Raw genomic sequence first — 27,309 nt, 5'->3', positions numbered from 1 at the left:
TGCTCGAGCTTTTCTATATCTGTCGCCGTGGTGTCGGTGAACGTGGAGTATTTATTCTCTCAAAGCAGATGAGACGCGCTGAAGCTAAATTCTCCAGACGTGAAAGCGTTTTTGCTTTCACAGGGAGAATAGCGCGTCAGGCGCTGGGCCCTTTTAAATATCTAATAGTTTTGAAGCGAAGGGGCGGAATTGTGGACGTGGCTGGACTGGAGACGCCGGATCCAGCCCCTCCGGAGGAGGTTCTGCCGTCTCGCTCGAGCCCGCAGGTCAGCCCAGGCCAGCTAGGATCGCTTTGTTATCAAGCTGGTTTTGAAGCTTCTTTCAGCTGCTGATGAGACTGGCGAGGAAGAAGAAGGGAAAAGTCTTTTCTGCTAGATAGCCTGTTAATTTTTGGCTCGGAAAGCAGGGAGGAAAACGAGTTTCTAATTATTTTGTCAACCGTTTTCAACCACCGCTCTGACGCTGCGTGATGCAGGGCTCTGAGTTGCAGCACTCTTGTCTGGGTGCTGCTGGAGCCAAGAGGCGGCTGGGCGGTGGGTTTAATTACGATCTTTTGTAGCAAGGTTTCCTAACGACGTGGCCGGGCTGCGAGTGGATCGCCTACGTGTCCTCGTTGTAGATCGACAGGGTTAGCTGTGGCTTGTGTTTGCCTTTGCGATGCCGTTTAGATCTGCTCCTAACAACTGCTGCTTCTCGTTGGTAGGATGAGACCTTTTTTCACCCTAATACCACGAACTGAATCGCTCCTGGGCTCGGAAACCCGTTTTCCCCGAGTCTTGCAAAGGTAATTTGTGGCTTGAAGCCGATGGCAGCTCCGTTTTGGTGCCAACCCCGGTGATTTACCTGTGCCGGGGAAGGTCTGAGGCTGGCAGCCGGCAGCCTCGTTCCGCTCCCGCTCTTTGGGCGGCCTGGGGTGTCCTCAGCTTTCCAGAGAGTTATCTCAACTGTTCCTGGTGTAATACAAAATATATTCTAATCATTATCTCTAATTACAAAGGGAAGCTAAATCACAGAGGAATAATGATTGTAGTGTCTTAAATACGGTAAAACAAAGAATAATTAACAATTAAGGAGCAGGCTGCAGATAGGACTCCAAAGGGCCCGTATTTCCGTTATCACGTTCAATTTTTGCCCTGTCCCCGCCAGCTGTTGCCTCCCTTGGGCGCAGGGCAGCGTCGGGGAAACCGTGCCGGCGATCCTTCTGCTCCGTACCTCCGCAGAGCCCCTCTCGCCGTCCAGGAACGAGCCGTCCCGGCTCGTCCTTTGGCAGGTGGGAGACTGGCGGGTACGGTCAGGACAAGGCTCGTCAGACCGAAAGCGAAACCCAGCTCTGCCGTCTCCGCCGTGGAGAGGGAAGTGACCCCAGGGCTGCGAGGCGAGGCCGGGCGGTTCTTACCGCCAAACGCCAAAAGTCTGGGCACGTACGAGGAGGAAATTGCGCTTTCGAGACAGCAAAGGTCCTTCCTGTTGGTAAACAGCGGGCTGGAAATGGTCACCCTTTTCTGGTGACCTTGCTCCGCGGGTCCCGCTCGGTCCGTGCCCTCATCTCTCCCGGATTTGACGGAGGGGTTGCTTTTCCTGACGAACCGCACCGGGATAATCTGGGAACGAGGGATGCGGCTTGCCTCTGCTGTGGGAGAAGGAAAACTGCTTGTAATCTCTTCAAAGTGGTTGTTTTTTCTGTCTCCTTTTCAAGAGCTTACCGGGATGTAAAGTTGGGTGTTTTCCTTCCCGTTACATTTCTGCCGGCGAAAGGCTTTTCCTTACATCACGCTACCATTCCCAGCTTTCACGAGCGTGTGGCGTGCATGCGAGATCTAAAAATAGGCTGCCATCGAGTGTTATCGTATAATAAAATCAAGTCGGAGCTACCGTTGGCACGAAGCATCCCCTGCGCGGAGCGGAGCGAGGATCCGCGGAAGACGCTGCGGCGTCTGATGTTGTTGCCGTCGGTTCGGCACGCAGAGCACAGCTGTTACTGAAACACTTAAACACAGCTTTTGCCAAAAATATGTTCTGCTGTGTTCTCATAAACAAAATGGGGAAAAACGCCATCCAGCGTGAAAGCAAAATGGGGCTGTAAAACAGCGTCGTGCGTTAGAAAGTTTCCTCGTTGCCTTTTGCCGTGTTTTTCAGAGGGTTATTTCGCTTTTTGGCCGGCATCGCGCTGCAAAGAGCAGCGATTTCTGGCTGCCTTTTCTCCCCTGTCTCTATTTCTGGGTTAATTTCTGGGACGACGTAACGTCGAAGATGAAAATGAACGCGGGCTGGTAACACTGAAGGCAGTTTTTCCCCTGTCATTTTGCTGTACTTTACTAGGCTCTTGCAAATGGAAAGAAAAACGCTTCGCCGAAGGTGACTTGTCGGCTGTAGTCAAAGTGCCACGTGTTTTACCAGCTCCCTTTTTTGAAATTATTTACAAAGCCTGAGTAAGCACAGTTGTAACCACGTACGTGCGTGTAATATCCGAAATCTTCCCGGGGTGACACCAGAAACGCTTGATTGTGGTGTCGAGATGGGATCAAATGCTTAAAATAACTTCGGGGGAAGAGAATCGCAGCGGGGTTTGCTTGAAACACCCTGTCAGGCTGGCGGCTCCCCGGGTTTGAGAGAGGAGCGCGTCTCTGGAAATACTTGGAAGGTTTATTGCAATTTTCAGATTAATTAAACAGCACCGTAGTGTTTTATATGCACGGGTACGCGTTTAATGGCGTTAAAGAAACGAGCTTATTTAAGATAGTTTATCTAAGGATGTTCACCCGCCCATCCCGACGCCTTTCCGAAGCGCTGCGGTCGTGATTTTGATTTTACAGAGGAGGAAAGGACCGAAAGCACGCTAACGTTAAGTGCCGGGCAAGGTCAGTAGTGGGAATAGATCCAGGGCTTCGGAGTTCTTACCTCGTGACCCGTTTGCTGAATCACATTGTCTCTTCGTCCTACTACCAAATACTCTAAATATATCCGTGGTGGACAGTGCTCTCTGTCGTGAAAATCGACTTTCCGCCTTGACAGCAGTGTCACGAGCGTGACTTGGACATGAAATAATGATAGTAAGTGCTTACGTTGCCTTGTTTTTTTTTTTTTTCTTAAGTATTGTAGATTCCCAAACTTCTCTCAGCTTGCAGGTTTTCAGCTCTGCGACGCTCCTCGCGGAACGGTGCAAGGATTAAACGTTCGAAAGCGTTTCGAAGGCTTAAAGTCCCCTACGGCTGCGGAGCGCGTGGGCTGGTCGCTGCCAGGGCAAGTGGCGCGGGGTGTGTTGGCGAAGTCGTTCGTTTCTGAAGTGGAATGTGGCAAAAACGACAGGGAGAAAAATAAATTCTACAAGTTTGGGGGGGGGGGAAACCCCAAGAAAATGGGCATTTGTATAATAAAAGCCATTTCACCCAGCTCTTCGGAAGCAAAGTAATGACGGGGTGGGTTTTTTTACATTTTAAAGGTGTAAAACCTGGCTCTTTACATGTGAGATTACGCAAAGCTTGCTGTGCGCGCATAGCAAACCGAATCGGCTGGAACGCTTGCCGGCCTCTTGTATTTTGTGCATCAGCTCGCCGCGCTCCCTCGGAGGTTCCGAGCTCTCTCTAACGGACGGTTACTTCAGCGGCAGTTTGCAGCTCGAGCGTCGCACGACTGCGGTGCGGAGAGGCTCGAGAGCCCGTCCTTCCACCGGCGGTACGTGTCGGTGTCGTACGTAACTTCCCGCTTAAAGAATAATTCAAACTAATCGTCGGGATGTCGAGGAGACCCTTTTTTTTTTTTTTTTTCATTGAAGGGCCTCAAATATGATTTCCTGGGTATAGAGTTACATTAACGCTCGTGAAACGCTCCCGTGCCCCGCTGATCTCGAATCTCCGCTTACTGTTTTTAAAGGGGGAGGCCGCATCATCTCGTATCGCACCCGCAACGTTAGGAAATTTTTCCCTCTGCTTCCCATCTCAAAAGAGTTTTAAATACTTGTAGAGTCTTAAAACGCGCGTGCTGTAGGTAAGTGTATTTTTGGAGGTAGAAATAAATGAAAAATAAGGCACGCCGAGCGTGCGAGCCCTTGCTGGAGGCGGAGGGAGGACGATGTCCTCCCCGCTCTCGCCCGGGTAGGGAGCAGTAAAGCTGCTGGAGGTTGAGGGAGTTGGTATTTCGAGTGAAACCAACCCAGGGATGTTATTTTGTGGTTTAAAAAGGGGTAAAAATGGGCCATCTTGGGTCACCCGTTAATCACCCGTTTGGTCTTATTGGCATACTTTGGTTTTGTTCTGCCCCGACGACAGGGAGAGTTGCGTCAAATCCAGCAGTGAAACAAATCTGTTATTTCTCTATTTTTTTTGTTCGCTTCGAACACGTTTTACCAGCCGACACCGTCACGTTCCTGCAGCGCCTTCGCCTGCCCTGCCGTGATGATGCTGCTCGCGGTTCATGACATCACACTTGTTCCTTCCCTATAGCAGCAGAGCGTCGCCCTCAAACACGGCCGGGGGGATGCTCGCCGTTGGCTCCTCTGTAGCACCCTTTGCCTGGGGGGTACGGATAAAAGTAAGCGGTTTTATTGCATATATTTAAGCAATATCATCTATTTATACCCGCGGTGAGAATTCGAACCGCTGGGGTTCTCGTCTGCTTTTGAATACAGCTTTTTTTTTTTTTTTTAATTTTTAAGATTCAGGCCCCTGTCTGTCAGTTAGTGACAACGGACCTGACCCACCTCAGCACCGCGCTGCTTCGTCCCTGTGAAAAATAACACGGAATATTCCTGGTCTCATTTAATAACGTCTTGCCCTTGCTCCGCGTGAGCGTAACTCCCGTGCGCCCATCGAGCGCGTTCGGGATCAGGATCCGCTCGTCGTGCAGGTGCGCCCGGCACGGCTGCCGTACGTCCTTGCTTTAAAAAGCGGTTTTGATTTCCTCCTCCCGAGCCGGTGAGCCGTCGGTAATCAATATCGCCAAGTGACAAGGCAGAAATCCAGGTAGCAGCAAAGCATCTCGTAGTTCATAAATCCCCCCGAGGCCCTCCTACGCGAGGGCTCTAGCAGAAAGCCAAAGATGGGGGGAAAACTTTATAAATATCATCATTTTTTGGATGATTTCTGCAGCGCTGAGCCGTAGGAATTACGGCGGTTTGCCCGGTGCGTGGTTGGAAGTGCCGGCGTGCGTCCCGAGCCCGGCAGGCGATGCTCCGCCGCCCTGGGGAGATGCGACGTGGTGCGCGCCCATCGGGTAGGGGGAGATTTCAGCTGGAACGTGGAGAAAAATCTCCATTCTGCGTTTCGGTAGTTGCTTCGTTATTCCTAAATACTCAGCAGAAAGCCTGGAATAGTGGAAGAATTAAAATACACGGTCTCGTTCTATTCTGTATGTGGAGCGGCGCGCGCTCTTCAGGTTACGGTCTTCTCCAGAGTAATTAGTCGAGCGGTCGTGGAGCTTTCGCCGGCGTATTTAGATTATTCATTTGCTGGTGCTGAAAATAATTACAGCCGACAGACGACTGTTGGAGTCAGCTTGTTCGAACCCCCGAACTTCAGCCCATTCAAGGTGTGTGTATCCTGCAGTGAGTTTCCCCCCTTTTTTTTTTTCCGCTATAGCTGAGGGTGCTGACCTTTTTTCTCTCCTCCGCCTTGATTTTTATTAGCTGAGTCTCATTAGGGAGTTTCGTACCCCTGCGCCTCCAAACCCTGCCCGGAGCACAGCTGCGGAGCAGATCTGAGGAAAAGAGGGGAAACAACCAAAAAGAAACCCCAAACCCCCACCGTTTTCTAGAGCTGGTCGTAAAAAGGGGTTTGCGAGGAGGTGGCCTGAGGCCAGATCTCAGGTTATCGGCAGAAAATCCTCAGTTCCACCTTCTGAAGTAAAACGCCTGCCAGTACGTTTTGCCACAGTGAAAGTTTAGGGAGAAAAATGCATGAATGTGTGATTTTTAAATACGAGTTATTGCCAAGCCGTGCCTGCGGGTGCCAGGATCCGGCTCACGCTGCCGCCCCGTGCTCCCGGCGCTGGGGATCGGGGCCTGTCCTACGCCGGGTACAGCCGGTCGGGGTCACCAGTCCCCCTCAGCGGGCTGAAAACAAGGCGAAAACCTGCTGGTTTGGGTTTCAGAGTGAAACCTAACCCCCAGTTGGGAGAACTGACGGTGAAATCTATCCGGTGGAGGGACGAGCAACCACAACGGAGGGTTGAGCGTGGCGGAGGGATGAGCGGGTCCCTCGGCTGCTGGTTATGGGGCTCGGCTGACCGCGCGTTTGGCTTCCCGGTTGTCTCGCCCGTAACCGCTGCTCGAGGAAGGATGGCGGAGGTGGGTGGCTTTGCCACCATCACCTGCGGCACCTTCTTGAACTTCACGGGGTTTCTGGCAGCGGGTTGAGGCCGCTCGCAGTGGTGGACCCTCTTCTGGTCCGCTCCCCTGTCCCCCACCATCAGATAGCAGCAGGGCATCATCATCATCATCACCATCACCGGGGATGGGGAGGAAAAGCAAAGCGCGGTGTTTGGGATGGAGGGAGCGAGGAGCAGCTCCCAGCCCCTCTGCTCTCCTGACGGTAACGTGGTCTCTCTCCGCTCTTTGCAGTTGACATGGATGATGAAGACGGCCGGTGCCTGCTAGATGTAATTTGGTAAGTAGCACCGCGCCGTGAGCTGGATGCCGCAGCGGTTCCTCGTCGCCGTGCCGTTTTGGGGAAGGCGTAGGGGTGGGAAGGGGGTTTCTGCCACGCTCGGTCCGTAGGAGCATCCCCATCGGTAACCGGGCTGGGTCTCCCAGAGCCAAAAATCATCCGAGGTGTGCTCCAAAGGGTCTGGAAACTTCCCAAACTTACAACCCCCTCCTGATTTATGTCTTTGTTTCCTCCTGTGAAGCTCGGAGGGTTCTGGGCTTCCCCAGGGCTGTGCCGGAGGAGGTTTTACACGACTTTATGCGAGGAAAGAACAGACTGTGCATCCCGCGTTTCCCTTGTCCCACTTATAATGAGAATAAATCCCATCTCTCTGATATTTTGCCAACAACTATGATATTTTTTTGCACTCCAACCCTTGCTGGCCGTCAGCGGCACCGGGCTGGGGATGCTCGTTAGCGGGTCGCCCAAATGATTTTTTGACAAACTGCCTGTCAACAGCCAAGGCGGGCTGATTTTCCAAAGGGGTTTTATTGTGATTATGAAACTGCTGGTAATTGGGGCTTTGCAGAATTAACAGGGGAAGGGGAATAAGGCAGCGTTAGTCAGCCAGGAGAAGAAAACTGACCTTCCCTGACCACCTGTACCTTAACTTACATCTGTGACGAAGCGTAGCCGTTGAAGTATAAATCGGTATAAATCATTAGCTATTGCACTGAAGAGCGTTCAAAGTTATGTTAATGCATTAATTAGAAACACGCGTTTCGCTCCCGCCTCAAAGCGGGTCACGTGTTGCATCCCTAAACGGTTTCGTGTGTTGTTTTGCAGCGATCCTCAGGCCTTGAACGATTTTTTACATGGATCCGAAAAGGTGAGCGACAACTTGCTTCTATTCACCAGAAACTTTAACGCAAACTTCCTTTTTTTTTTTTTTTTTTTTTTTTAATTTGGTTTTTGATCAACAATGAGTTTTTCTAAAGAAATAAACCCCCGAGTTCAGGATCCTTTTAGTTTTTAGGACTTTGTAGGACCCCGGCCAAGCGCGCTGGGCAGCTCTTGGTCCGGCAGCTCCCACCGCTGCCCGTGTGGAGCAGCCAGCCGGGGTTTTGGGGCACTTTGAGCCGAAATGGGGTGCCTGCCAGCAGGAGACGGGGACGGGGAGGGACGCTGCCCCACCGCTGCCCCCGGGCGAGAGCTCAGCGCTTTCCAGGGGCTGCCCGTCAGCACTGCACTCGTTTTGGTTTTTTTTTTTCCCCATTTTTTTTTCCATACTATATCTAAAGAAAGTAAACAAAATCTTTTTAATTACAGATTGACAGTGATGATCTCCTGGACAACACAGGAGATGCAGCCAGTGCCTTTTTTGAAGGTGCTGGGGTATGTATTTTTTTAATTTATACTTGGGGAATGTCAGCTTAGAAACCTTTCCTTTTTTTTTTTTTTTTTTTCCCCCCGTTTTTTTTGTGTTTCGCAGGCTTGTTTTTCATCTGGTTCCCCGGTCTAGCAAAGGAGGCAGGACGCAGGGATTATTCCCCAAGATTTATAGAGAAATAGCTCTAACAGGTTCCCCATATATCAGGGGAGAAAAGTTGATTTCACGTGCAGATATAAAGTCTGCTTTCGACCTGCTTTGAGGCTAGAAAATCAGGCGAAGAAAGCGAAGGGTGTAACCGTGCTCGCGCACCTCAGAGGCGGTAGAGAGAATTTGGAAGAATGCTTTAAAAAAGCTGGTGAGAAGAAAAACCCCTCTCGGTTCCCCTTGGACTGGAGCGCTCCCTTTCCTCGCAGGCCGCTGCCGCAGCGGAGGTGAAAGATGTGGAAGCAGATTCTGAAAATCCTCTTTTTTTTTATTTTACCCCCAAGAGCATGGGTTACTCTGCATGGATAACATTCAAGCATGAAGGGCTCTTTCCCCCCCCCCCCCCCCCCCTTTTTTCCCCTCTATTTCCAGTTACATTGTAGTAAGAGTCTTGATTTTTTTTTTTAATTATTTTTTATTATTTTTTTCTCCGTTGCACTTTATTTTTTACAAACTGGGTAAAGCTGCCAATGCTTTATAACCAATAAATTAATCTAGCAGTCGAGGTTTACTTCTACTTTGATTTTTTTTTTTTTTTTTTAATTTTATTTTTTCTTTTAACGTCCTAGTAGATCCGTGTTTTACAAAACTTGACGGCACAGAGCTGGTGGGGTCCCAGGTTAGGCTGCATGGCGCTTTTCTGTTATTTTGGGGGTTTTTCTCGGCGCAGCCTTTGCTGTCTGCAAGGTGCTTGCCCAGGGACGCCCTTCCTACGCCCTCGCTATAGGAGAGCCGCCTATAGCGACCCGGCAGCGCGTCTCTGAGTTCACTCAGCTGCTGCTTGAACGTCCCTCGCACGAAAAGGGCTGGGTTTTCATTGAGTTTTTAGGCTTGTTTCCAGAATATGAAATTTCCGCTTCCGAGCCCGACAACAGCGTAATTTTTAAGAGTAAGAAAGGCAAGGAACGTGTTCTGAACTCGCATCTGGTGGCGTTGGAATGGCTTAACGCGGGGAAACGTAAAGCTTCCAGACCACCCTTGGGGTGCCGTTAACCAGCTCTGCCATCGGCCCCCTCCCTCACTTGCAGCCACTCGTTTGAGGTCCGTCTCGCCTGCTCCCAAACGCCGCCGCGCATTAATTTAGGCTCTCCCAGGGATGCCAAAACGCTTTCCCTGCTTAGCAAATCGAGGCGCAGGCTGAGCGAGGGCACTGTTCACCCGCTCCTCACCGAGGCGGCTCCCAAAAGTTGTTGAGCAGTTGACTTGAAGCCCTCTTCCCCGTGCTTGAGCTCAATGCCTTCTTCTTTTTTCTCCCCTCTGACCTGCCGTCTCCCAGCTGCACGTACAAGAGTCCTCCGGCAACCATCTGAGCACCGAGCAGAGTCAGCCCACCACCAGCGTGGACCTTGACTTTTTAGAAGATGACATCCTGGGGTCACCGTCCAGCAGCGGGGCGAACCTGCAGAACTCGGACCAGCCCTGCGACATCCTCCAGCAGAGCCTGCAAGAGGCGAACATCACCGAGCAGACGCTGGAGGCGGAGGCCGAGCTGGACCTGGGCTCCTTCCAGCTTCCCACCCTTCAGCCGGTGGTGCAGACGGCCTCCGACGGCACCCCGCAGATCTTCTCCGGCGGGGCCGACCTGATCGGGCTGCAGCAACCCGCCGTCCTGACGCACCAAGCCCTGGTGCAGCAGTCGGTAGGAGCAGATGTTGTCAACAAGGCCATCAGCGTTCAGCCTTTCCTCCAGCAAGTCGGCTTGGGGAACGTCACCATCCAGCCCATCTCCAACCTCCAGGGCTTGCCCAACGGCAGCCCCAGCGGGACGCTGGGAATCGGGCCGATTCAGGTGGTCGGGCAGCAAGTGATGGCCATCAACCAGTCGGCGCAGCAGATCATCGCCAAGCAGGTTCAGCCCTCCCAAGTGGCCACCATGCCCGTTGGCAGCTACATCACCCAGACGGCGCCCGAGCAGCAGCAGGTCACCCTCGCCTCGACGGGGGTCTCTCCGCAAAGCGCCGGTCTCGTCATCCAGAAGAACCTGCCGACGGTGGCCACCACGACGCTGAACGGGAACTCCATGTTCGGGAGCGTGTCCGGGACTCAAGGCTCCCAGCCGCTCACCGTCACCTCGAACTTGAGCAGCCCCTTGGTGCAGGCCCAAAACGTCATCATTCACAGGACGCCCACCCCGATTCAGCCCAAACCCGCGGGGGTCCTCCAGCAGAAACTGTACCAGATCACCCCCAAGCCCTTCGGTTCCAACAACACCACCCTGACCATCCAGAACGAAGCCGCCCTGCAGCAGCAGAAGGCCCAGCAGAACCTGACCTTCATGGCCAGCAAACCCGGGCAGAACGTGGTGCTGTCGGGCTTCCCCCAAGGGCTTCCAGCCAACGTCTTCAAGCAGCCGCCGCCCCAGCAGCAAGCCCTCAGCAAGCCCATGAGCGTCCACTTGCTGAACCAGGGCAGCAGCATCGTCATCCCCGCCCAGCACGTCCCGCAGGCCATGCTGCAGGGCCAGAACCAGTTCCTCCTCCCCGGGCAGCTGGCAGGCGCCTCCGCCGTGCAGATACCCCAGCAGCTCTCGGCCTTGCAGGCCAACATGGGAGGGCAGATCCTGACCACCTCCCACCCCGGCGGGCAAGCCCATATCATAACGAGCCAAGGGCCGGGCGGACAGCTGATAACCAACCAAGCCTTGCCGGCCCAGATCCTCACCAACCAGAACATCGCCAGCCAGCTGAACCTGGGCCAGGTGCTCACCTCGCAGAACGCCCACGGCACCGCTCACATACTCTCGGCTCCCATCCAGCTCCAGCCCGGCCAGGTGGGTCAGCCGGCTCTCTTCCAGATGCCCGTTTCGCTGGCAGGCAGCTTGACCACGCAGAGCCAACCCTCCGTGGCCGCCTCGCTGGGCCAGACGGGGCAGACGGTGATCCAGGGGGTGACGCTGCCCAACCAGGTGGCCATGCTCAACGCCACCGAGAACCTCGGCCAGGCGGTGAGCATCCAAGCCTCGGCCACCACCAGCAGCCAAAGCCCCGGCCTCGTCCAGCCGCAGCCCGCCTCGGGTGCCAGCCTGCTGCCCAGTGCCGACCAGTCCTCCATCCTCACCGTCCAAACCGCCTCCCAGCCGCCCGCGCCGCTCCAGCTCAACGTGCCGCCGCCGCCGCCCCCTCCGCCGCCCGCCCAGCAGCCCGTGACTTCCCAGCCCAGCCCCAGCTTGGCCTCCAGCCCGGAGAAGATCATCCTGGGGCAGGCAGCCGCCGGAGCCGTCATCAACCAGGACTCCATGCAGATGTTCCTACAGCAGGCAAGTAGAGCCCCTCTGGGCAGTAGCCGCCGTGTTTGCAGCCCGTTGGGTGTTTGGAGACCGACACCAAGCGCGGCGGGCTCTGGAGAGCCCCGCTTTTGGGCTGGCTTTACACGCCGTACGTGCTAGAAGCGCTCCTGCGTAGTCTTCGTTCTTTACGTGTTGTCTTCCCACCGTAGGGCAATTCCCTTCCTCAGTAGGTGTTTAAATTTAAAGCTGCCGAGAGCAACAAGCGGGGCTCGGGGCCGCTCTGCGTGTGGTCGAGTGCCATCACCAGGTCACCAAAGCCACCACCGCGGCACAGAGGGGTCAGCGTGGACCCGGCGTCCGCCCGGTCCCCGTGCTCCGTCTGCGGCTCAGGGTTGAGCTCAGCCCGCGGCGTCAGTCCTGCTTCCCCAGTTAGGGTTTTCTACCTTCGTTAGCTCGAGTCAGGCCTTTAAAATTAATTGGGTGGCTCTGGAAACGACGACGGCAGCCGGGGGGGCAGCAACACCCAGCGTCTCGTTGCCAGAGTCCCTGCTGCGGGGCGCGGCCCACCCGTGTACCGGCGCGAGGAGGTCGAGGTCGGTCCAGCGAGGGCTGCGGACGTCCCATCTGGCCTTACCTACACTGGTAAAGGGTTTGGTGACGGTTTAGATGCCGGATTTGAACCGTTGTGTGTTTTCCTTCTTCTTAAACTCGTATTCATAAAAGTGGGTGCTGGTCCGTGACCTACCAAAGTTCCTGAATTACCAGAGAAAGAAATGGGAAGAGAGCGAGCGCTCCCTACTATTTTATTATTATTATTATTATTTCAATACTGGGAAGCTTTAAAATTCCTATTTGAACATTTTTTGGCATAACGAGTAGCACGGATACGTCTTTCTAGGTATTTGGCCTTGATGTTGACAGTCACCTCCTGGTGTTTCAGCGTAATTAAAACGAGGCAGACTGGCACGCGCGCGGTGCGCCCCGGCTCCTCCGGCTTTTGATTTGCCGTTTAACGTGGGTTGAGGTGCCAGGTAGAGCATTAACTCGTAGGCGACGCGGCGCGGGGCTTCTCCTGCGTTTCACGGTAGGCTTTTTGCCGGCATGTACCTAAATCTGCGATTGTGCTGAATATCGCTGCGGTTGCGTTATCGGACTGTGGTCGGACGGGACGGAACCCCGCGCCTTCCCCTGCAAAGTCCCTCTCCCACCTCCAGAGAGAGCTGTTTCCCTCGCCGGCCGTAGCGGGACCAGCCATGAGCCCTGGAAGATGCGGTGCCCGCATCCGGGGCGAGAGCAGCCATGGTTTTCTCTTCGGCAGCCGCCCTGCGGCGTTGCCGATGAAGTAGGTGTAGCGGTGCCGGGAAGAGCGCGGGGATGGATGCGGCGAGAGGCAGGCGAAGGGGGAGGACCCGTAAACGCGGTCGCTGCTAAACACGTAAACGCGGTCGCTGTGTTGGACGGGAGCCGGTGGCAACTGGAGTTTTACCCGGCGTGGCGGGAGAGGGCACCGAATCGGCGGCACCACCGCGCCCGCCAACGCCTCTGCCCGTCGTAGCCACCGCCCCAGGCGCCACCACCAGCGTCCCGGCCTCGGTGATAGTCAGCGGCAGCACCGGTGTGGCTCCCCGGCCGGCAGCTGGCCCAGCACCGGGGCCCGGCAGCGGCCGAGCCCGAGGAACCGAACCCCAAAGCCCAGCTCCCGGCCAGCCCTCCCCAGCAGGCGCTGGCTTGCCAGATAGCCCTCGCCCCTCCTGCGTCGGTCCCCTCCCCATCCCACTTCTCCCCCCAGTGTCTGTCTGATCCGTCCCCCGGAGAACCCCCCCCTGCTTCCCCGCTTTCCCCCTCTCTCGGCAGGAGCCGGGACCCCCGAGCGCTGTCACCCGGCGTGAGAACCGCCGTGGGGGGGGAGAGGTGGCTGCAGGGATGCTTCTCCCCCGGCCGCAGGGCTCCGTCCCCAAGCGTTCGGTGCCGGTCAAGCCGCACGTGGCAGCTTGCGGTGACCCAGAGTCCTGCCGTGGAGGCGTTCACCAAACTGCCGGCACAGCTGAACTGCCCCGGGGTGGCAGATCCTTGCGAGGATGGAGACGGTGCTGCCGGAGGAACCGCTGCTCTAGGCCGGCCCTGGGCGCATCGCCCGTGTGCGGAGCATGCTGCCGTATGGAAAACTGATCCGGCAGCGGGAAAACCGTGCGATGGAGTGCATCGCGCTAAGCAGAGGGTTCGGGTGACGTCAGCCATCTCCCGGCATTTATTTTTGCCCTGCTCATCTGTAAAGCTTCCAAGCTCTTCCTCCGGTCCAGTTTTCTCCGCTGGATCTGCACGTAGCCGACGAAACGGCCGCGGTTTTGTTTTCAAAGCGAAGCAGCCGGGTTTGCTCCGCTCCGCCTGCCTTGGTGGAAAGGAGAGGGGAGAAGTGCTCCCTCCTGCACCCGGCAGCTCAGTGCCAAGAATTAAGCGGACTCCGGTAATTTATCGCTTGGCGAAGGCGAGCTGCCGCCGCTGCCGGGCCAGCCGTTCGGGGGTTTTCAGCCCCTACACCCCAAACCCACAACTCCCAGCCCCAGGCGTGCAGACGGGCGAGCTGCGACCAAAATCGGGGGGCTGTGGGAGTCCCCTCTCCGCCTGGAGGTGCAGCTCTCCTCCCCCTGCCCGCCACCCCACCGCCCGTCCCTCTGTCCGTCCGTCTCCCCTCCGAGCTCCGGCTGCTCCCGCTCGCTTGCCTGCAGGTCCTCACTAACCCTGAAAGCTGCTGCCGCCCTGCGTTGCTTTTTCTTTTTCTCTCCCTTCGCACTCGCAAGCCGCTGTCTGATACGTTTTTGTCCCTGCCAGAGGCTTTGTTACCGTTTTGGGGTTTTTCCCCCCCCCAATTCTTTATATTTCCATAGCGATTGGTAGTTACGAAGTACTGTAATTGCTGTTAATCAGAGGGATACCCTGAGGCACAGGGAGAGCATAGCTCCCAGGGTGAATCTCTTCCCAGAAATTTAAATAGTGGGATGCTGAGTGGGCACTCACAGCAGCGAGGGCCGTTAGGGCCATCCTCGTTAACCCTTGGCCGGCATTAGCCGCTCCAGCAGCGCTCTGAGGAGCCGGTGGCCACGGACCCCCTTCCCCAGGGGAGCGGCAGCCTCAGATTTGCATCGGCTGCGGTGAGAAAGGAGGGCAGGATATGTCCGAGCATCGCTCCGGCCAGTCCTGGGGGCAGCGCTAAGGGTGGTTTTGGGGAAGAAAACGAGAAAATGCTGCTTCTCTGCTCTCACGGAGAGGCCGGACGGGCTGGGCATCCCGGCCCGGGGGTCCCTGCCTCAGCTGTCGTGGCTGCGGCACGGAGCTGCTTTTGGAAGCCCGAGCGAAGCCAGGGTAGATGCCCTCCTGCAGTTTTACCTTATCCTGACCCTAAAAATGCTTTTAAAAGTGGCACCGGGGCACGCTCGGGGCTGGGCCGGTCCAACAGCGGTGCCGTGCCCCCCAGTGTCCCCGGGTGGGACGGGGGCTGCCCCAGCAGCGTTACGCAGGGGGCTTAGGGAGGGTGCTAGGCCAGACCGAGAGCAGGAGCTCGTTTTCCCGGGCCTTCGTTACCGCAGGAGGCAGAGATGCTCTACGAGCGATTTGGGAAGCCGCTTTCAGAGCGGTTCGCCCTGCCTGCGCGGTTCGCCGTCGTGTTCGACGGAGCCGAGAAAGCCGTGGGCGTCTGCGAGGGCAAGATTCCTTCCTGAGCTTCGACTAACTTCTTCCTCTTTCCTTCTCTGTTTCAGTTACCTGCAGGGCAGCAGAAGCTCCCTGGAGCCTCCCCGTCCCCTTCGCTACCTCATCCTCCCCTGGGGGACAGCCCGCAGCTCCCGGCCGCCCACCTCTCCCAAATGCAGTCCCCCCACCCCTCCCGGCCCCCCTCTCAGCCCCAGCCCCTCTCCCGCCCCCCCTCGCGACCCCACTCCCGGCCCCCCTCCCAGCCGCAGACCCTCTCCCGGCCCCCCTCCGAGCCGCTCTCCCGCTCCTGCACCCCTCAGGCGCCCATGCCCGGCCTGTACGTCATCCAGAACCAGCTGGCCTCGTCCCCCCTCGGGGGGGGGCAGCACCCCCTGCGCCCACCCTCCCAGCCCCAGCCGCCCTTCCAGCCCCCGCCGGCGCAGGCAGAAGCCGCCCCGCCGCCGGCGCAGCTCCAGGTCCAGCTCCCGGCGCCGGCGGAGGTCCCGCACGCCCACTCCCCCCACTTCCAGCTGCAGTTCCCGTCCCAGGGCCAGATCAAACCTCCCACTCCCACCCACGCTCTCCACCTAACCGCGGAGCAGCAGAGGAGCTTTCCGATGGTCCCGAGCCAATTCCAAACCCTCCCGGCCATCCCCAACCCCGCTCCTCAGCAGAAGCAAATACTGGACAGGTTCCAGCAGGTAAATAAGTGCCGCCGAGGGTCTCACGCCGGGCGTAGGTCAGGAGGGGAGGTAGCGTGGCAAAGCGCGGCCGCGAGCCTCCCGCCGTCGGGGAGCCGAGGGATTAAAGGCAAAATCGGAAGCAAAACCCGTCTGGTTCCTCCCAGGCAGGTCCCGGGGGCTTCTGCCGTAGAGCTGAACCAGGTGCTGCTTCCTCGGCGCAGCCCCCTCGTTCTTCGGGGGTTTTTGGGGTGCCGAGCGGGTTTGTGCCGTGGGTTACGTCTGGCTCTGCCGCCTGTCGTCGCAAGAATGCACGTGCATACCTTAAGGTATAGCGCTTGTAGGAGAGGCGTCTTCCACGGATGCGATTTACGTAGTGGTTTGTAAATAAGACGAGGAGAAGGCGTTTGCGACCGCAGAAATAAAAGCGTGCCCCGTTCTCCCCTGACAAGCATCCCCCCAGACCTGTCCTGTCCGGGCAGGGTCGAATCCTGCCCAAGTTTGTGATTTGAGGGGGTGCGGGTGTTCGGGCTGGGTCTGTGGGGTGCAGGTATTCCAGGGGGATGCTCAGGGACCGGTCCAGCCCTCGTTAACGCTGCCTCGCTGATGGAGAGGGGGGGGTCAGGGACTTCCCAGTGAAGTACCCAAAAAAAACAGGCTTCTAAAATTAAACTGCAGTTATTTATTTTGTATTCACTTGGGGGGGGGCGGGGGAAGAGGAACAGGGAATGAAAAGGGCAATGCTTGAGCTTGGTGTTATTTAACTGCGTATTAACTTAAAGCAAACTCCCCTTATAAGGATCCGATTTGCTTTTTTTCGAGCGTGCGGGGCCCGTTCCCGTGGTTTAGACCCCCGGGTGCCAGCGGAGCTGGACGGGGGGAGCTCGGCAGGCGCCTTTTTGGCTTCTCTCCCCTCCGTCTCCCAGCGCTGAGGTTGGGGAGACAGACGGGGCCAGCGCAGCAAACCGTCCCTTCCCTCCTCGCGCGTTTGTGCTGAATTGATGGTGTTCGCGGATGAAAAAGCGATGGGTTTAGGGCATGTTTTCAACTTCTGGGGTTTTTTGTTTTTTTGTTTTTGTTTTTTTTTTTTTTTAATCCCACGCAGGTGCCCCAGGGGATCATCCTGCAAACGAAGCAGCAGCCTCCCACCAGCCAGGCTTCCCCTGCGCTCAGCCAGTTCAGCGGCCCGTCCTCCTCCGTCCTGGTGAGCGGCCAGGGGCAGGCGGTGGCGGTGACGACGACGCCGGCCCCCGCGCACAGCCACGCGCCCGCCGCCCTCCCGCCTTCCACCGCAGGTTCGTGCCGCTGGCTCCAACTCTCGGGCAGGGAAAAAAAACACGGGAGGGCATCCCAAACCACGAGCGTCCCAGCGCGCGGGCATCCCGGTGCACGAGCATCCCGGTGCACGAGCGTCGTGGCACGCGAGCACCGCGGTGCACGAGCATCGCATCGCCCCTGTTTTGGGAGAGCCAAGCTGCCGAAGCGACTCTTCGCGTGCGAGAAAAGGGCGGTGGGGTGAAACGCGTCAGCGCGGGGAGCCAGCGTCGGGGCGATCAAACCGTGCCGCTCGTTAGCGCTCGGGTTTTTTTTTGATAAAGCTCGGTCCTTCGTGGTTAAACGTGCTGGGGGAATTCAGGGCGACGTTATTTATTATCTAGGCTTGAACTTAAACACAAAACCCCCGTCTGGTTTACGTTTGCTAGGTATTACCGCCCCGGTTCCTGCAGAGAGTAAAACCTTCTCCAGCGTTTCCACGCCGATTTCTGCCGGGAAAGGGGCTGCAGCCCAGGGGAAGTCAGGAACACCTCTCGCCATACAGCAGCCAGTTCAGGTGAGGAAGCACTTTCCTGGTTTTCCGTTTTATTCCAAAGTTTTCCCACCTTGAGAGTAAACAAATCTGTCAGCGTTCCCCTCTGTTGTGTCAAAAAGGAAGAACTAATTTCCAGAAACTTCTTTTTTCTGCTTTTAAAGTGCTGTGAACCTCTAAAGATGATACAAAATTACCCGTTCCCAGCAATATTAACGAAACCTTTGGGGAGGGGGGCAGCTTTGTGCCTCCTCTTTAAGAGAATCAGTCACTTGCCGATGATTTAATGGGACGTCAGGACTGTTGACGAAGAATTCTGGAAGTACAGATTAAAATAATTCTGGTTTTATGCAAAAATACATCTTAGACTTGGGCATTTACACCTGAGCCGCCTGCGAGCTCTTTCGCCGGCGACTACCGTCGTCTCGGCAGGCAGCTTCTCGCTGCGTGTTTTGGCAGTTGTTATTTGGTGAAATCGCTCCGTGATTCTCAATAAAGCGATTTCTTTTCGTTTCTTCCGCAGACTAAGCCTGGCGTGATCAGTTCCGTCTCGGGCCTGAACCTCGGGAAGGGTCCCTTGCAGATCCAGGTCGTTGGGAAAGGATTGTCGCAGCTCGTGCCCTCGGTCCCCGTGCAAAGCCAGCAGCTGGTGAGCTCGCGCCCACGTGCGCGGGGCGGGTTTTAAGGGAAGAGTCTGCGGAGAGCTCTTCCGAGGAACGAGCTTGCCGGGACGATGCAGTGCGAGGTTTATTCGCAGGAGGTTTATTCGCAAGAAGCGAAGTTTATTCGCAGGAGGTTTATTCGCAAGAAGCGAGGTTTATTCACAGGAGGTTTATTCGCAAGAAGCGAGGTTTATTCGCAGGTGGTTTGCACGTCCCGCTCAGGCGGGAACTCTAAATATACCAAAATACAAGTATACCAAACGTATACGCTTATATATATTTGGTATCCCCCCGTTCTAAACCAACTGGATCCGTTTTCTTTCTTCCTCGAGCAGTTTCTCCACAATTTGGCTCCCGTAGCCCAATTCCCTCAAGAGAGGGCGAGTTTCTCCTCGCGCGGGCTCAGGCCAGCTGCCGGCGGCGCGGGTTAAACCCGGCGCGGCGTCCCCTCTCACCCCCGTCCTTTCTTCTCCCACCAGTACGACAGCAAGCTCGGCCTGAAGAAAGCCCCGACACTACAGCCCAGCAAGGAAGCTTGGTGAGTGATAAATTAAACCATCAAGAGAGCGTCTCGCTGCTGCGGCTCCGCTCCTTAACGTTTCCGCGGCCCTGCTTCCATGTGACGCCGTTAACGCTGGAAACGGGGAATTTTGCCTGTCAAACCACCCGCCCCCCCCCCCAGCAGTTTTCCCTCTTCTCCTTCCTTGCAGTTTCCTGGAGCAGCTGCACAAACACCAGGGCGCGGTGCTGCATCCCGACTACAAGACGTCGTTCCGCTCCTTCGACGACGCCTTGCAGCGGCTCCTGCCCTACCACGTCTACCAGGGGATGCTGCCTTCTGCCCAAGACTACAGGAAGGGTAGGTCCTCCCCGGGGACGGCACGCGGCTCTCCGGGGCTGCTAAAACCCGAGGAACGATCTCGGGTTCCTAAAACCCTGGGTTCCTAAAACCCTAGGTTCCTAAACCCTTAGGTTCCTAAAAACCCAAAGAAAATGGGGGTTTTTAGCGCTAAAAAAAAAAAAAATGGAGAAACCATCTCTGCCTTCACTCTAGAAAAACATAAATTCCCAAGACGATACACTTAAAGTTTTCCAGGGTTTTTGACCTGGAATAGTTGAAAGCTGCATTAGAGTTTTGTCGCAGCCTCTGTGTGTTTTGAGAAATCATCGAAACGGATCTTGGCCTATTCTTAACCATCACAGCTATTAAAAACTACGCCGAGCCCCTTTTTTCAGCAATTAAAAACTACGCTGAGCCCCCTTTTTCAGCAGTTAAAAACTATGCCGAGCCCCTTTTTTCAGCAATTAAAAACTACGCCGAGCCCCTTTTTTCAGCAATTAAAAACTACGCCGAGCCCCTTTTTTCAGGAATTAAAAACTACGCCGAGCCCCTTTTTTCAGCAATTAAAAACTACGCTGAACCCCTTTTTTCAGCAGTTAAAAACCACGCCGAGCCCCTTTTTTCAGGAATTAAAAACTACACCGAGCCCCTTTTTTCAGCAGTTAAAAACTACGCCGAGCCCCTTTTTTCAGGGGCTCCCCCAGGCGAGTCCACTGAAAAAGTTACTAATAAAGAGCCACCGGCCCCGTATCTGCCTTCGCCTCGTGACGCGGACTTCCTTTTCTCCTCTTCCTCGCAGTGGACGAGGAGTTTGAAGTGGTGTCTACCCAGCTGCTAAAGCGCACGCAAGCGATGCTGAACAAGTACCGCCTGCTGCTCTTGGAGGAGTCTCGGGTGAGTGCGGCGTTCTGCCTTCTCCGCTCTGACCGGTGGGGCTGGAAACCCAATTATTTCTCCCGCCGCGGGCTGCTCGGATCGATCCGCGGCTTTTCTGGTTCGGGTTCAGCGCCGTGTCGCCCGTGCGGCGCGGCCCCGCGGTGGGCAGCCTGTCGCAGAGACGGGGGAAGCTTTCCTCTCCCCGCCATCGGCTGGCTCCGCTCTTTGCCAGCGGTTTGGTGTTTCCCGTGCCGTGGATTCGGCTTCTGCCGCCTCGAGCCTTCGTTACGAACGGGGATGGGAACAATCTGGAAGAATAACGGGCTGCGTTAAGGTGGTGATGTGTAACCGTGGCCGCTCTTCCTCCCCGCCCCTCTCCTCTCCCTCCTCCCGTCTGTTCCTCCTCCGCAGAGAGTCAGTCCTTCCGCCGAGATGGTGATGATCGACCGCATGTTTATACAGGAGGAAAAGACCATGCTGGCGCTCGACAAGCAGCTGGCCAAGGAGAAACCAGGTGGGAGACGAATTCTTTCTGTCGTTTGTCCGCCTTTTATAACCACGCGCTTGGCTCTGGGCGTTTGCCTCCTCTCCAGAGGCCAGGCAGGGGGGGCCCGTCCCCTGCGACGCTCAGGGCAGGGCGGCGTCAGCCTCTCCCACCGGGGTCAGCAGGGATTTGGGGGAAAAGCTGTTGAGAACAAGAGCGAGCGTTACCCGCTGCCGTCTGGGCTCCTCCCCGCCCGCTCCTCTGTGCTAAAAGATCTCGGTGGCCAAAATCTTATTTAACGCAATTTAGCGCGTGCGGCGTTCAATATTTAACGCAATTTAGCGCGTGCGGCGTTCAATATTTAACGCAAAGCGCGTGCGGCGTTCAATATTTAACGCAATTTAGCGCGTGCGGCGTTCAGGCTCCCGACACGTTGCGCTCTGCTCCTGGCTGCTCCGGAGGTTCTGTGTTACAGGTTTGGGTTGAGTTACTCTTGTCCTTCCCCGGGCGAGATGACGAGGGGTGAACTCGGTAAGAAGTAGGCGTTCTCGGAGGGAAGAGGGGCTGAGAGGCGTAAAGCTTGTGGGGGAAGAAAATTACATCCCAGCACAAGCAGGGAAATTTGCAGAATATAGATTTTGCAGTCATATTATGATAATAAGACTAAATTTTTTATTTTAAAATTTTGGGTTACAATTTTTTATTTTAAAATTTTGGTTTAAAAATTTTGGTTTAAAATGATGTTTTAAAATTTTGGTTTAAAATGTTGTTTTAAAATTTTGGTTTAAAATGTTTTAAAATTTTGGTTTGAAATATTTTTTTTAAATTGTTTTAAATTTTTTAAGATTTTGTTTTAAAATTTTGTTTTAAAATTCCGTTTTAAAATTCCGTTTTAAGATTTTTTGCTTAAATTTTCGTTTTAAAATTTTTTGCTTAAAATTTCGTTTAAAATTTTTTATTAAAATTTCGGTTTAAATTTTTTGATTAAAATTTTTGTTTAATTTTTTTGATTAAAATTTTTGTTTAAATTTTTTTATTAAAATTTTTGTTTAAAATTTTCTGTTTAAAATTTTGGTTTAAATTTTTCTGTTTAAAATTTTGGTTTAAATTTTTTGTTTGAAATTTTGTTTTAAAATTTTTTGGTTTGAAATTTTGTTTTAAAATGTTTTGGTTTGAAATAAAATTTATTCTTTTAAAATGTAAAAATTTTGTTTAAAGCAACGGTATTTAAAATTTAAAACATTTCACTAGCAAAATGACTAGGGGGATAGCGTTCCGTGCTCGCGCTAACGCCCGCCGTGCCGGTTCCGTTGCAGATGAGTACGTCTCCTCGTCCTCCCGCTCGCAGAGCCTCTCCTCCTCGGCCGCCCCGGCCTCCGTCTCCGGCGCGGCGCCGGCCCCCGAGAGCCTGAAGGCGCCCCCCGCGCAGGCGGCCCCCCCCCTCCACCCCACCAAGCTGGTGATCAAGCACAGCGGGGGCTCCCCGTCGGTCACCTGGGCCAAGGCTTCCCCCTCCCTGGACGGGGACGAGGACGCCTTGCCCTCGAGGAGCAAGCCCCCCATCAAAACCTACGAGGCGCGCAGTCGCATCGGCCTCAAGCTGAAGATCAAGCAGGAGGCCGGCCTCAGCAAGGTGGTCCACAACACCGCCCTGGACCCCGTGCACCAGCCGCCCCCCGTGTGCCGGGTCATCAAAGGCCCCGACCCCCACGCCTCCGCCGCCACCTCCGCCGCCGCCGCCGCCGGGCAGATGAACGGGACCGTCGACCACGTAACCTCGGCCCCCGCCGAGAAGAAACCCGTCGTGACCTACTGCCGGCTCCCTCTTCGCAAGACTTACCGCGAGAACGTGGACGCCTTCGTGGCCGAGAAGCCCGCCGACGCCTGCCCCAAGGGGAGCGCCCCGAAAGCCGACAAACTCCCCGGCGCCCTCGTCATCAAGCAGGAGGACGGGTCCAGGAGCGTGATCACCTCCCACAAGAGCCAGGACAGCCCCTCGGCGGCGGCGGCGGCGGCCGCCGCGGAGAAGAGCCGGCCGGAGGAGAGCTCCAAGCTCCTGTTCTTCAACAGGAGTGACGCCCGCTCCCTCGTCCTGCAGGACAGCCCGGCCCCGCAGAAGACCGACGACTCCACCAGTGGCCTTATGAAGGAGCTTGCGGAAGTCGAGGACGAGTTTTACCGCGGGATGATAAAACCGGAGCCCCCCGACCAGGGCTCGGGCTCGGAACTCACCTGGGAGGTGCCGCTGCCCCCGGCCAAGCGTAGGAAGTCGGAGTCCTTCGAGGTGGACAACGCCAGCTTCTCCAGCGACAGCCCCCAGGACGACTCCCTCAACGAGCACCTACAGAGCGCCATCGACAGCATCCTCAACCTGCAGCAACCTCAGACTGGGGGCCAGAACGTCCGGACGCCTTCCTCCTCCTACAACTCCTCCTCCTCCCCCTTCTCCTCGCCCGTCCACCGTACGGACGCCTACCTTGCCCCTAATCACAACGGTGGCCTTGGAGCAAGGACGTTGAACAGATAACAGAGAACCCAACGGAGCGGCAGCGGGACACTGAGCGAGGACCGGAGAAGGAGAAGAAGGAGAAGAAGGAGAAGCAGCTCTCGCTGGTTGGATGCGGTCGAGCCCCACGGCGGTGCCGCCTCCCAGAGACCCGACGGGCCGGGCCTGGGCCGGGAGGAGCGGGGAACGGAGCGGGCGTCGCGGGGACGCTTCGCCCCGGTGTTTATAGAGACGGGGGGGGGATTTGGATGTTGTAAAGCGCGAGCGGAGGCTGGATTCACCACCCGCGCCCACCTCCACGAGCGGCGAGCGCCACGCGACCGAGCGCCCGGGGGCGGACTGGATGGGGCCCGGAGGTATTGTCAGCTGTGTAATTTAGATTCTGTAACAAATCGCTAATATGAATATCCGATCGGTCTATTCTCTCTTCTCCCCCCCACCCCACCCCCCCAGCCCCTTCTCCCCGCCCTGCTCCCACCCCGGCCGGCCGTAAGCTCGGAGCAGGTCGCGAGAATCAAACCGGTGGGGAGGCCAAAGAGGACTCTGCAGTCGTTGCCCCGGGGGGGCAAAATTTATCCTTCCTTTAAGTTATTTCCGATACCGCGCGGGCTTTTGGACCCTCTCGCTGGGCAGCAAAGGGGAAAAAAAAAAAATTGAAAAAAAAAAAAAAAATTAGAGGAGGAAAGACAAACACTAATGGCTGAAAGGAAAAGCAGAGTTTACGGGGAGTTTTATGCCCGGAGGAGGAGGAGGAGGAGGAGCAAACCCCTCCGGAGGGTGGGAGCTGGCAGGGGGGGGGGGACGACTCTGCTTCAGCTTTTCCCCGTCGCCCCCCGGCTCTGCCTGGGCTTTGCCGCAGAAGGCTGTGAGCGTTCCAAGGGCGGGGGGGGGATAAATAAGACCCGACAGAGCGGTTGTACGCCGCCAGCGCGCCCTTCCCAAAAAATCAGAATTTTGTCCCGTGCCAGAAGCCCCGGGGAGGATCCGTCCGCTCCCGCTCGCCTTGGGGCGTCCCTGCCCGGCCGCTGCCAGCGAGGACGCCGGCTTTTTCCTGGTTTATTTTCCCCTTTTCCCGGCGTTTGCGCCCGCCTGTCCCGCGATCCCCGGTTTCTCGGGGGGTTTTTTTTGTTCGGTTTTTTTCCTTTTTTTTTTTTTTTAATTCCCCCTTTCGGAGGCAATAAGTTAACCTCGACTTTCAAGTGCCATCGGGTGCGTGTGCCACTGTCCCCTTGCGAAGCCCGACCCGTCCCCCGGCCGCCTACCCCAGCCCGTATGCAGACATATACGTACATCCGCACATATAGACGAGCGCCGGGGGTGCGTGTGTGTGGATGTACGTGCATATACGGGGGGGGGGGGGGGGGCACATATAGGGGCCGCTCCCCCGCTTCGGAAAACCCGGGGAAAGGGGGCTTTGGGGGGCAAAACGTCGCAGATCTGGGGCGGAACGCGGGGCAGAGACGGCGGGAAGGGGGCGAGAGCGACCGGGATCTGAAGGGCAGCTTTTTCCGGGTTGTTTTTTATTGTTATGATGATTCTTTTTTTTTTTTTTTTTTTTTTCCTTCCCCCCCCCCCCCCCCCGCGTTCCACCTCTCTCTGGAAGCGATTCCCCTGCTCCGCTGACGGGGAGCCTCGGCGCAGGGTTTGGTGGTGTAAACAGGGAGGGATCACCCTTGGAAACAGAAAACATCCTTCCTCTCCGGCCGGCGGCAGCTCCCCCTCCGCCGAAACCCAACAACCCACCAAAAAAAAAAAAAAACCCCCCCAAAAAACCCCACAAAACCCACAAAATACCAGTTTTCAAGGCCGGGGCCCCCCCGCGGCTTGGTTTTGGGGTTTTGGGGGTTTTGGTTTTTTTTTTTTAGGGTGAAAAAAGAACCTAGGAAAAGAGCAAAGCTGGAGTTTTGCTCCCCTCGCTCTCCGGCCCCCGCGGCGTGCCGGAACGCCAGAGCGTGCGTGGCATCGCCCAGCGCCGGGACGAGGCTGGAGAGGAGCCAGGGGCGCAGCCCGCAGCCGCTCCCGGGATTTGTTTCTTTTTTTGGGTGTTTGGTTGGGTTTCTTGGCTTCTTTTTTTGGGTTTTTTTTTTTTCCCCTTTGCTTCTATATTTTTAAATATTTTTTTTATTATTATTATTATTTTTCCAAGAAGGAACCATAAATCTGCTTTTCCCGAGCCTGGGAACGGGCGGCGAGCGCGCTCGGCATTCCTACGTGCTTGCTCACGGCGCGCTGGCTCACCAACGCTCGGCCGCCGACCCCCCCCCGCTCTTCAACCCACAAATTCCCCCTGCTTTTCGTTTGCCCCCTTCTCTCAGAAAAAAAAAAAAACCGCATCCCCCCCCATCCCGCATCGCGCCCTTCGGGAACGCCGGGACCCGGCCGCCCGCCTCCCCGCTCCCCCTTTTCCTCTTTTCTCACCCAAAAAGGCCTTAGAGCAGCCGGGGAGCGGGATTCGGCCCCGGGGGGGGCTTGGGCGGGCGGGCTGCGGGGGTGGGGGTCCCTCGGCTGGGGAGAGCCAAGCCAAGGGGGGGTCGTTATCATTTTTAATTATTTTTATGCTCTTTTTCCTGCACCCTTGGAGCCGCGCGGGCGGATGCCGCCGAGCGGCCGGACCCCCCGAGCCCCCGGCCGGGGTAGCAATAAGGGACGACGCTTCCCAGGCTAAAATATTTGGCGTTTTCTTTTTTATATATACATATATATATATAAAAATGTATATTAAATTGTTTGGGGGGGGGGGTTGTTTAGGTTTTTTTTTTTTTTTTTTTTAATCGAGAAGGACGCGTGGATCGGGCTCGTTAGCTCCGTATTTTTCCTTTCTCTGCGAGACGGATCCGTTGGAAAACCCGAGATTTCCCTTTTCACCCAAAAAGGGCCGTTCGGCGCCGCGGGCGGGGGGGGGGGGGGGCGGGGAGGGGAGGGGGGGCAGAATTTGGGGAGAAAAATCCAGGTTTGGCCATTGGGATCTTGCGTTGCACCCGGGGAGGGGGGGGTCGGCCCTTTCCCACCCGTTTTCATCCGCGTTTCGGGGGGACTCTGCTGCCGGGGGGGGGGGGGGTTAATCCCCGTTCTTGGAGGGGGAGGGGGGGGAAGGCAAAAAACGGAGGGGTCCCCCCCCAAATCCCGCCCCGTCCTCGCCCCCGGAGCGGTGGCGGGGGGTAAGGACCCCCAGACGAGCCCCCCGCCCCCCCGTCCCCTCCCGCCCCGCCGGTACCAGTGAACGCTATCACAGTTCGAAACAAAATATAGTACTATAAAATAATTTTGTACTGTATTTATTGTGTATAACGATTTTTTTAAAGAATTATGTACATTTAGTACTTCTGTGTAAATTAAATCGCTCTTCTTTTTAAAAACTGCCCCCGCCTCGCTGGTCCCGCTTGCTTTCGGCAGCGCCCCGCCTCGCCCGCAAAACCGCTCCGGCGCCGGGAAAACGGTTCGAAATCCGGATAAAACCGAAAAGCGGCCGCGGGGCGGAGGAAGGGGCCCGGCTCTGGGGGGGGCCCGAGGGGCTGGGGGGGCCTGGGGGCTGGGGGGGGGGGGAAAGGCCCGAGGGGAAGGAGGGACCTGGGGGGGGCTGCGACCCACCTCCACCCACGAGTGGGGCTGGGGGAGGCACCCAGGGCCCCGATCCTGACCCACGAGTGGGGCTGGGGGGCTGGGGGAGACGCCCAGGGCCCCGAATCCTGACCCACGAGTGGGGCTGGGGGCTGGGGGAGATGACCCAGGACTGGGATTCCACCCACGAGTGGGGCTGGGGGCTGGGGGAGACACCCAGGGCCCCGATCCTGACCCACGAGTGGGGCTGGGGGACTGGGGGAGACGCCCAGGGCCCCAAATCCTGACCCACAGGTGGGGCTGGGGGCTGAGGGAGATGACCAGGACCCTGCTCCCACTCATGAGTGGGGCTGGGGGGCTGGGGGAGACACCCAGGGCCCCGATCCTGACCCACGAGTGGGGCTGGGGGTCACGGAGACGCCCAGGGCCCCGCTCCTGACCCACGAGTGGGGCTGGGGGGCTGGGGGAGACACCCAGGGCCCCAAATCCTGACCCACGAGTGGGGCTGGGGGCCTGGGGGAGACGCCCAGGGCCCCGCTCCTGACCCATGAGTGGGGCTGGGGGAGACGCCCAGGGCCCCAAATCCTGACCCACAGGTGGGGCTGGGGGCTGAGGGAGATGACCAGGACCCTGCTCCCACTCATGAGTGGGGCTGGGGGGCTGGGGGAGACACCCAGGGCCCCGCTCCTGACCCACGAGTGGGGCTGGGGGTCACGGAGACGCCCAGGGCCCCGCTCCTGACCCACGAGTGGGGCTGGGGGGCTGGGGGAGACACCCAGGGCCCCAAATCCTGACCCACGAGTGGGG

At 56.6% G+C, this 27,309-nt stretch overlaps 2 protein-coding genes across 6 annotated transcripts in view; both read left to right on the top strand.

Moving 5' to 3' along the window:
- BICRA (BRD4 interacting chromatin remodeling complex associated protein) overlaps window positions 1-23,802 on the top strand; it is a 39,014-nt gene extending 15,212 nt beyond the window's left edge. For 2 of the 5 annotated variants that reach the window (XM_075489979.1, XM_075489976.1), the window contains 13 exons: window positions 6,554-6,599; window positions 7,425-7,467; window positions 7,908-7,973; window positions 9,452-11,431; window positions 15,157-15,789; window positions 16,874-17,063; window positions 17,472-17,599; window positions 18,099-18,224; window positions 18,717-18,775; window positions 18,948-19,096; window positions 19,878-19,972; window positions 20,366-20,468; window positions 21,755-23,802. In XM_075489979.1, coding sequence (XP_075346094.1) covers window positions 6,559-6,599; window positions 7,425-7,467; window positions 7,908-7,973; window positions 9,452-11,431; window positions 15,157-15,789; window positions 16,874-17,063; window positions 17,472-17,599; window positions 18,099-18,224; window positions 18,717-18,775; window positions 18,948-19,096; window positions 19,878-19,972; window positions 20,366-20,468; window positions 21,755-22,965 — 4,824 coding nt within the window. In that variant the 5' untranslated portion in view covers window positions 6,554-6,558 and the 3' untranslated portion in view covers window positions 22,966-23,802. The remainder of the gene's footprint in view (window positions 1-6,553; window positions 6,600-7,424; window positions 7,468-7,907; window positions 7,974-9,451; window positions 11,432-15,156; window positions 15,790-16,873; window positions 17,064-17,471; window positions 17,600-18,098; window positions 18,225-18,716; window positions 18,776-18,947; window positions 19,097-19,877; window positions 19,973-20,365; window positions 20,469-21,754) is intronic. The other 3 variants (XM_075489980.1, XM_075489978.1, XM_075489981.1) reach the window with 2 other exon arrangements.
- Window positions 12,839-15,140, top strand: LOC142403709 (uncharacterized; the record flags this gene model as incomplete). The annotated part of the gene is given in 3 exon segments (XM_075489926.1): window positions 12,839-13,029; window positions 13,031-13,539; window positions 13,677-15,140. Coding segments are annotated over 3 exon segments (750 nt in total), but the record flags the coding sequence as incomplete, so codon positions are not given.
- Window positions 23,803-27,309: the final 3,507 nt, after the last annotated feature.

This window comes from Mycteria americana, unplaced genomic scaffold (genome assembly GCF_035582795.1).
Source record: "Mycteria americana isolate JAX WOST 10 ecotype Jacksonville Zoo and Gardens unplaced genomic scaffold, USCA_MyAme_1.0 Scaffold_43, whole genome shotgun sequence".
Classification (NCBI taxonomy): Eukaryota; Metazoa; Chordata; class Aves; order Ciconiiformes; family Ciconiidae; genus Mycteria; species Mycteria americana.
The sequence above is the reverse complement of the archived record's forward strand: the minus strand, read 5'-3'. Positions and strand labels throughout refer to the sequence as shown.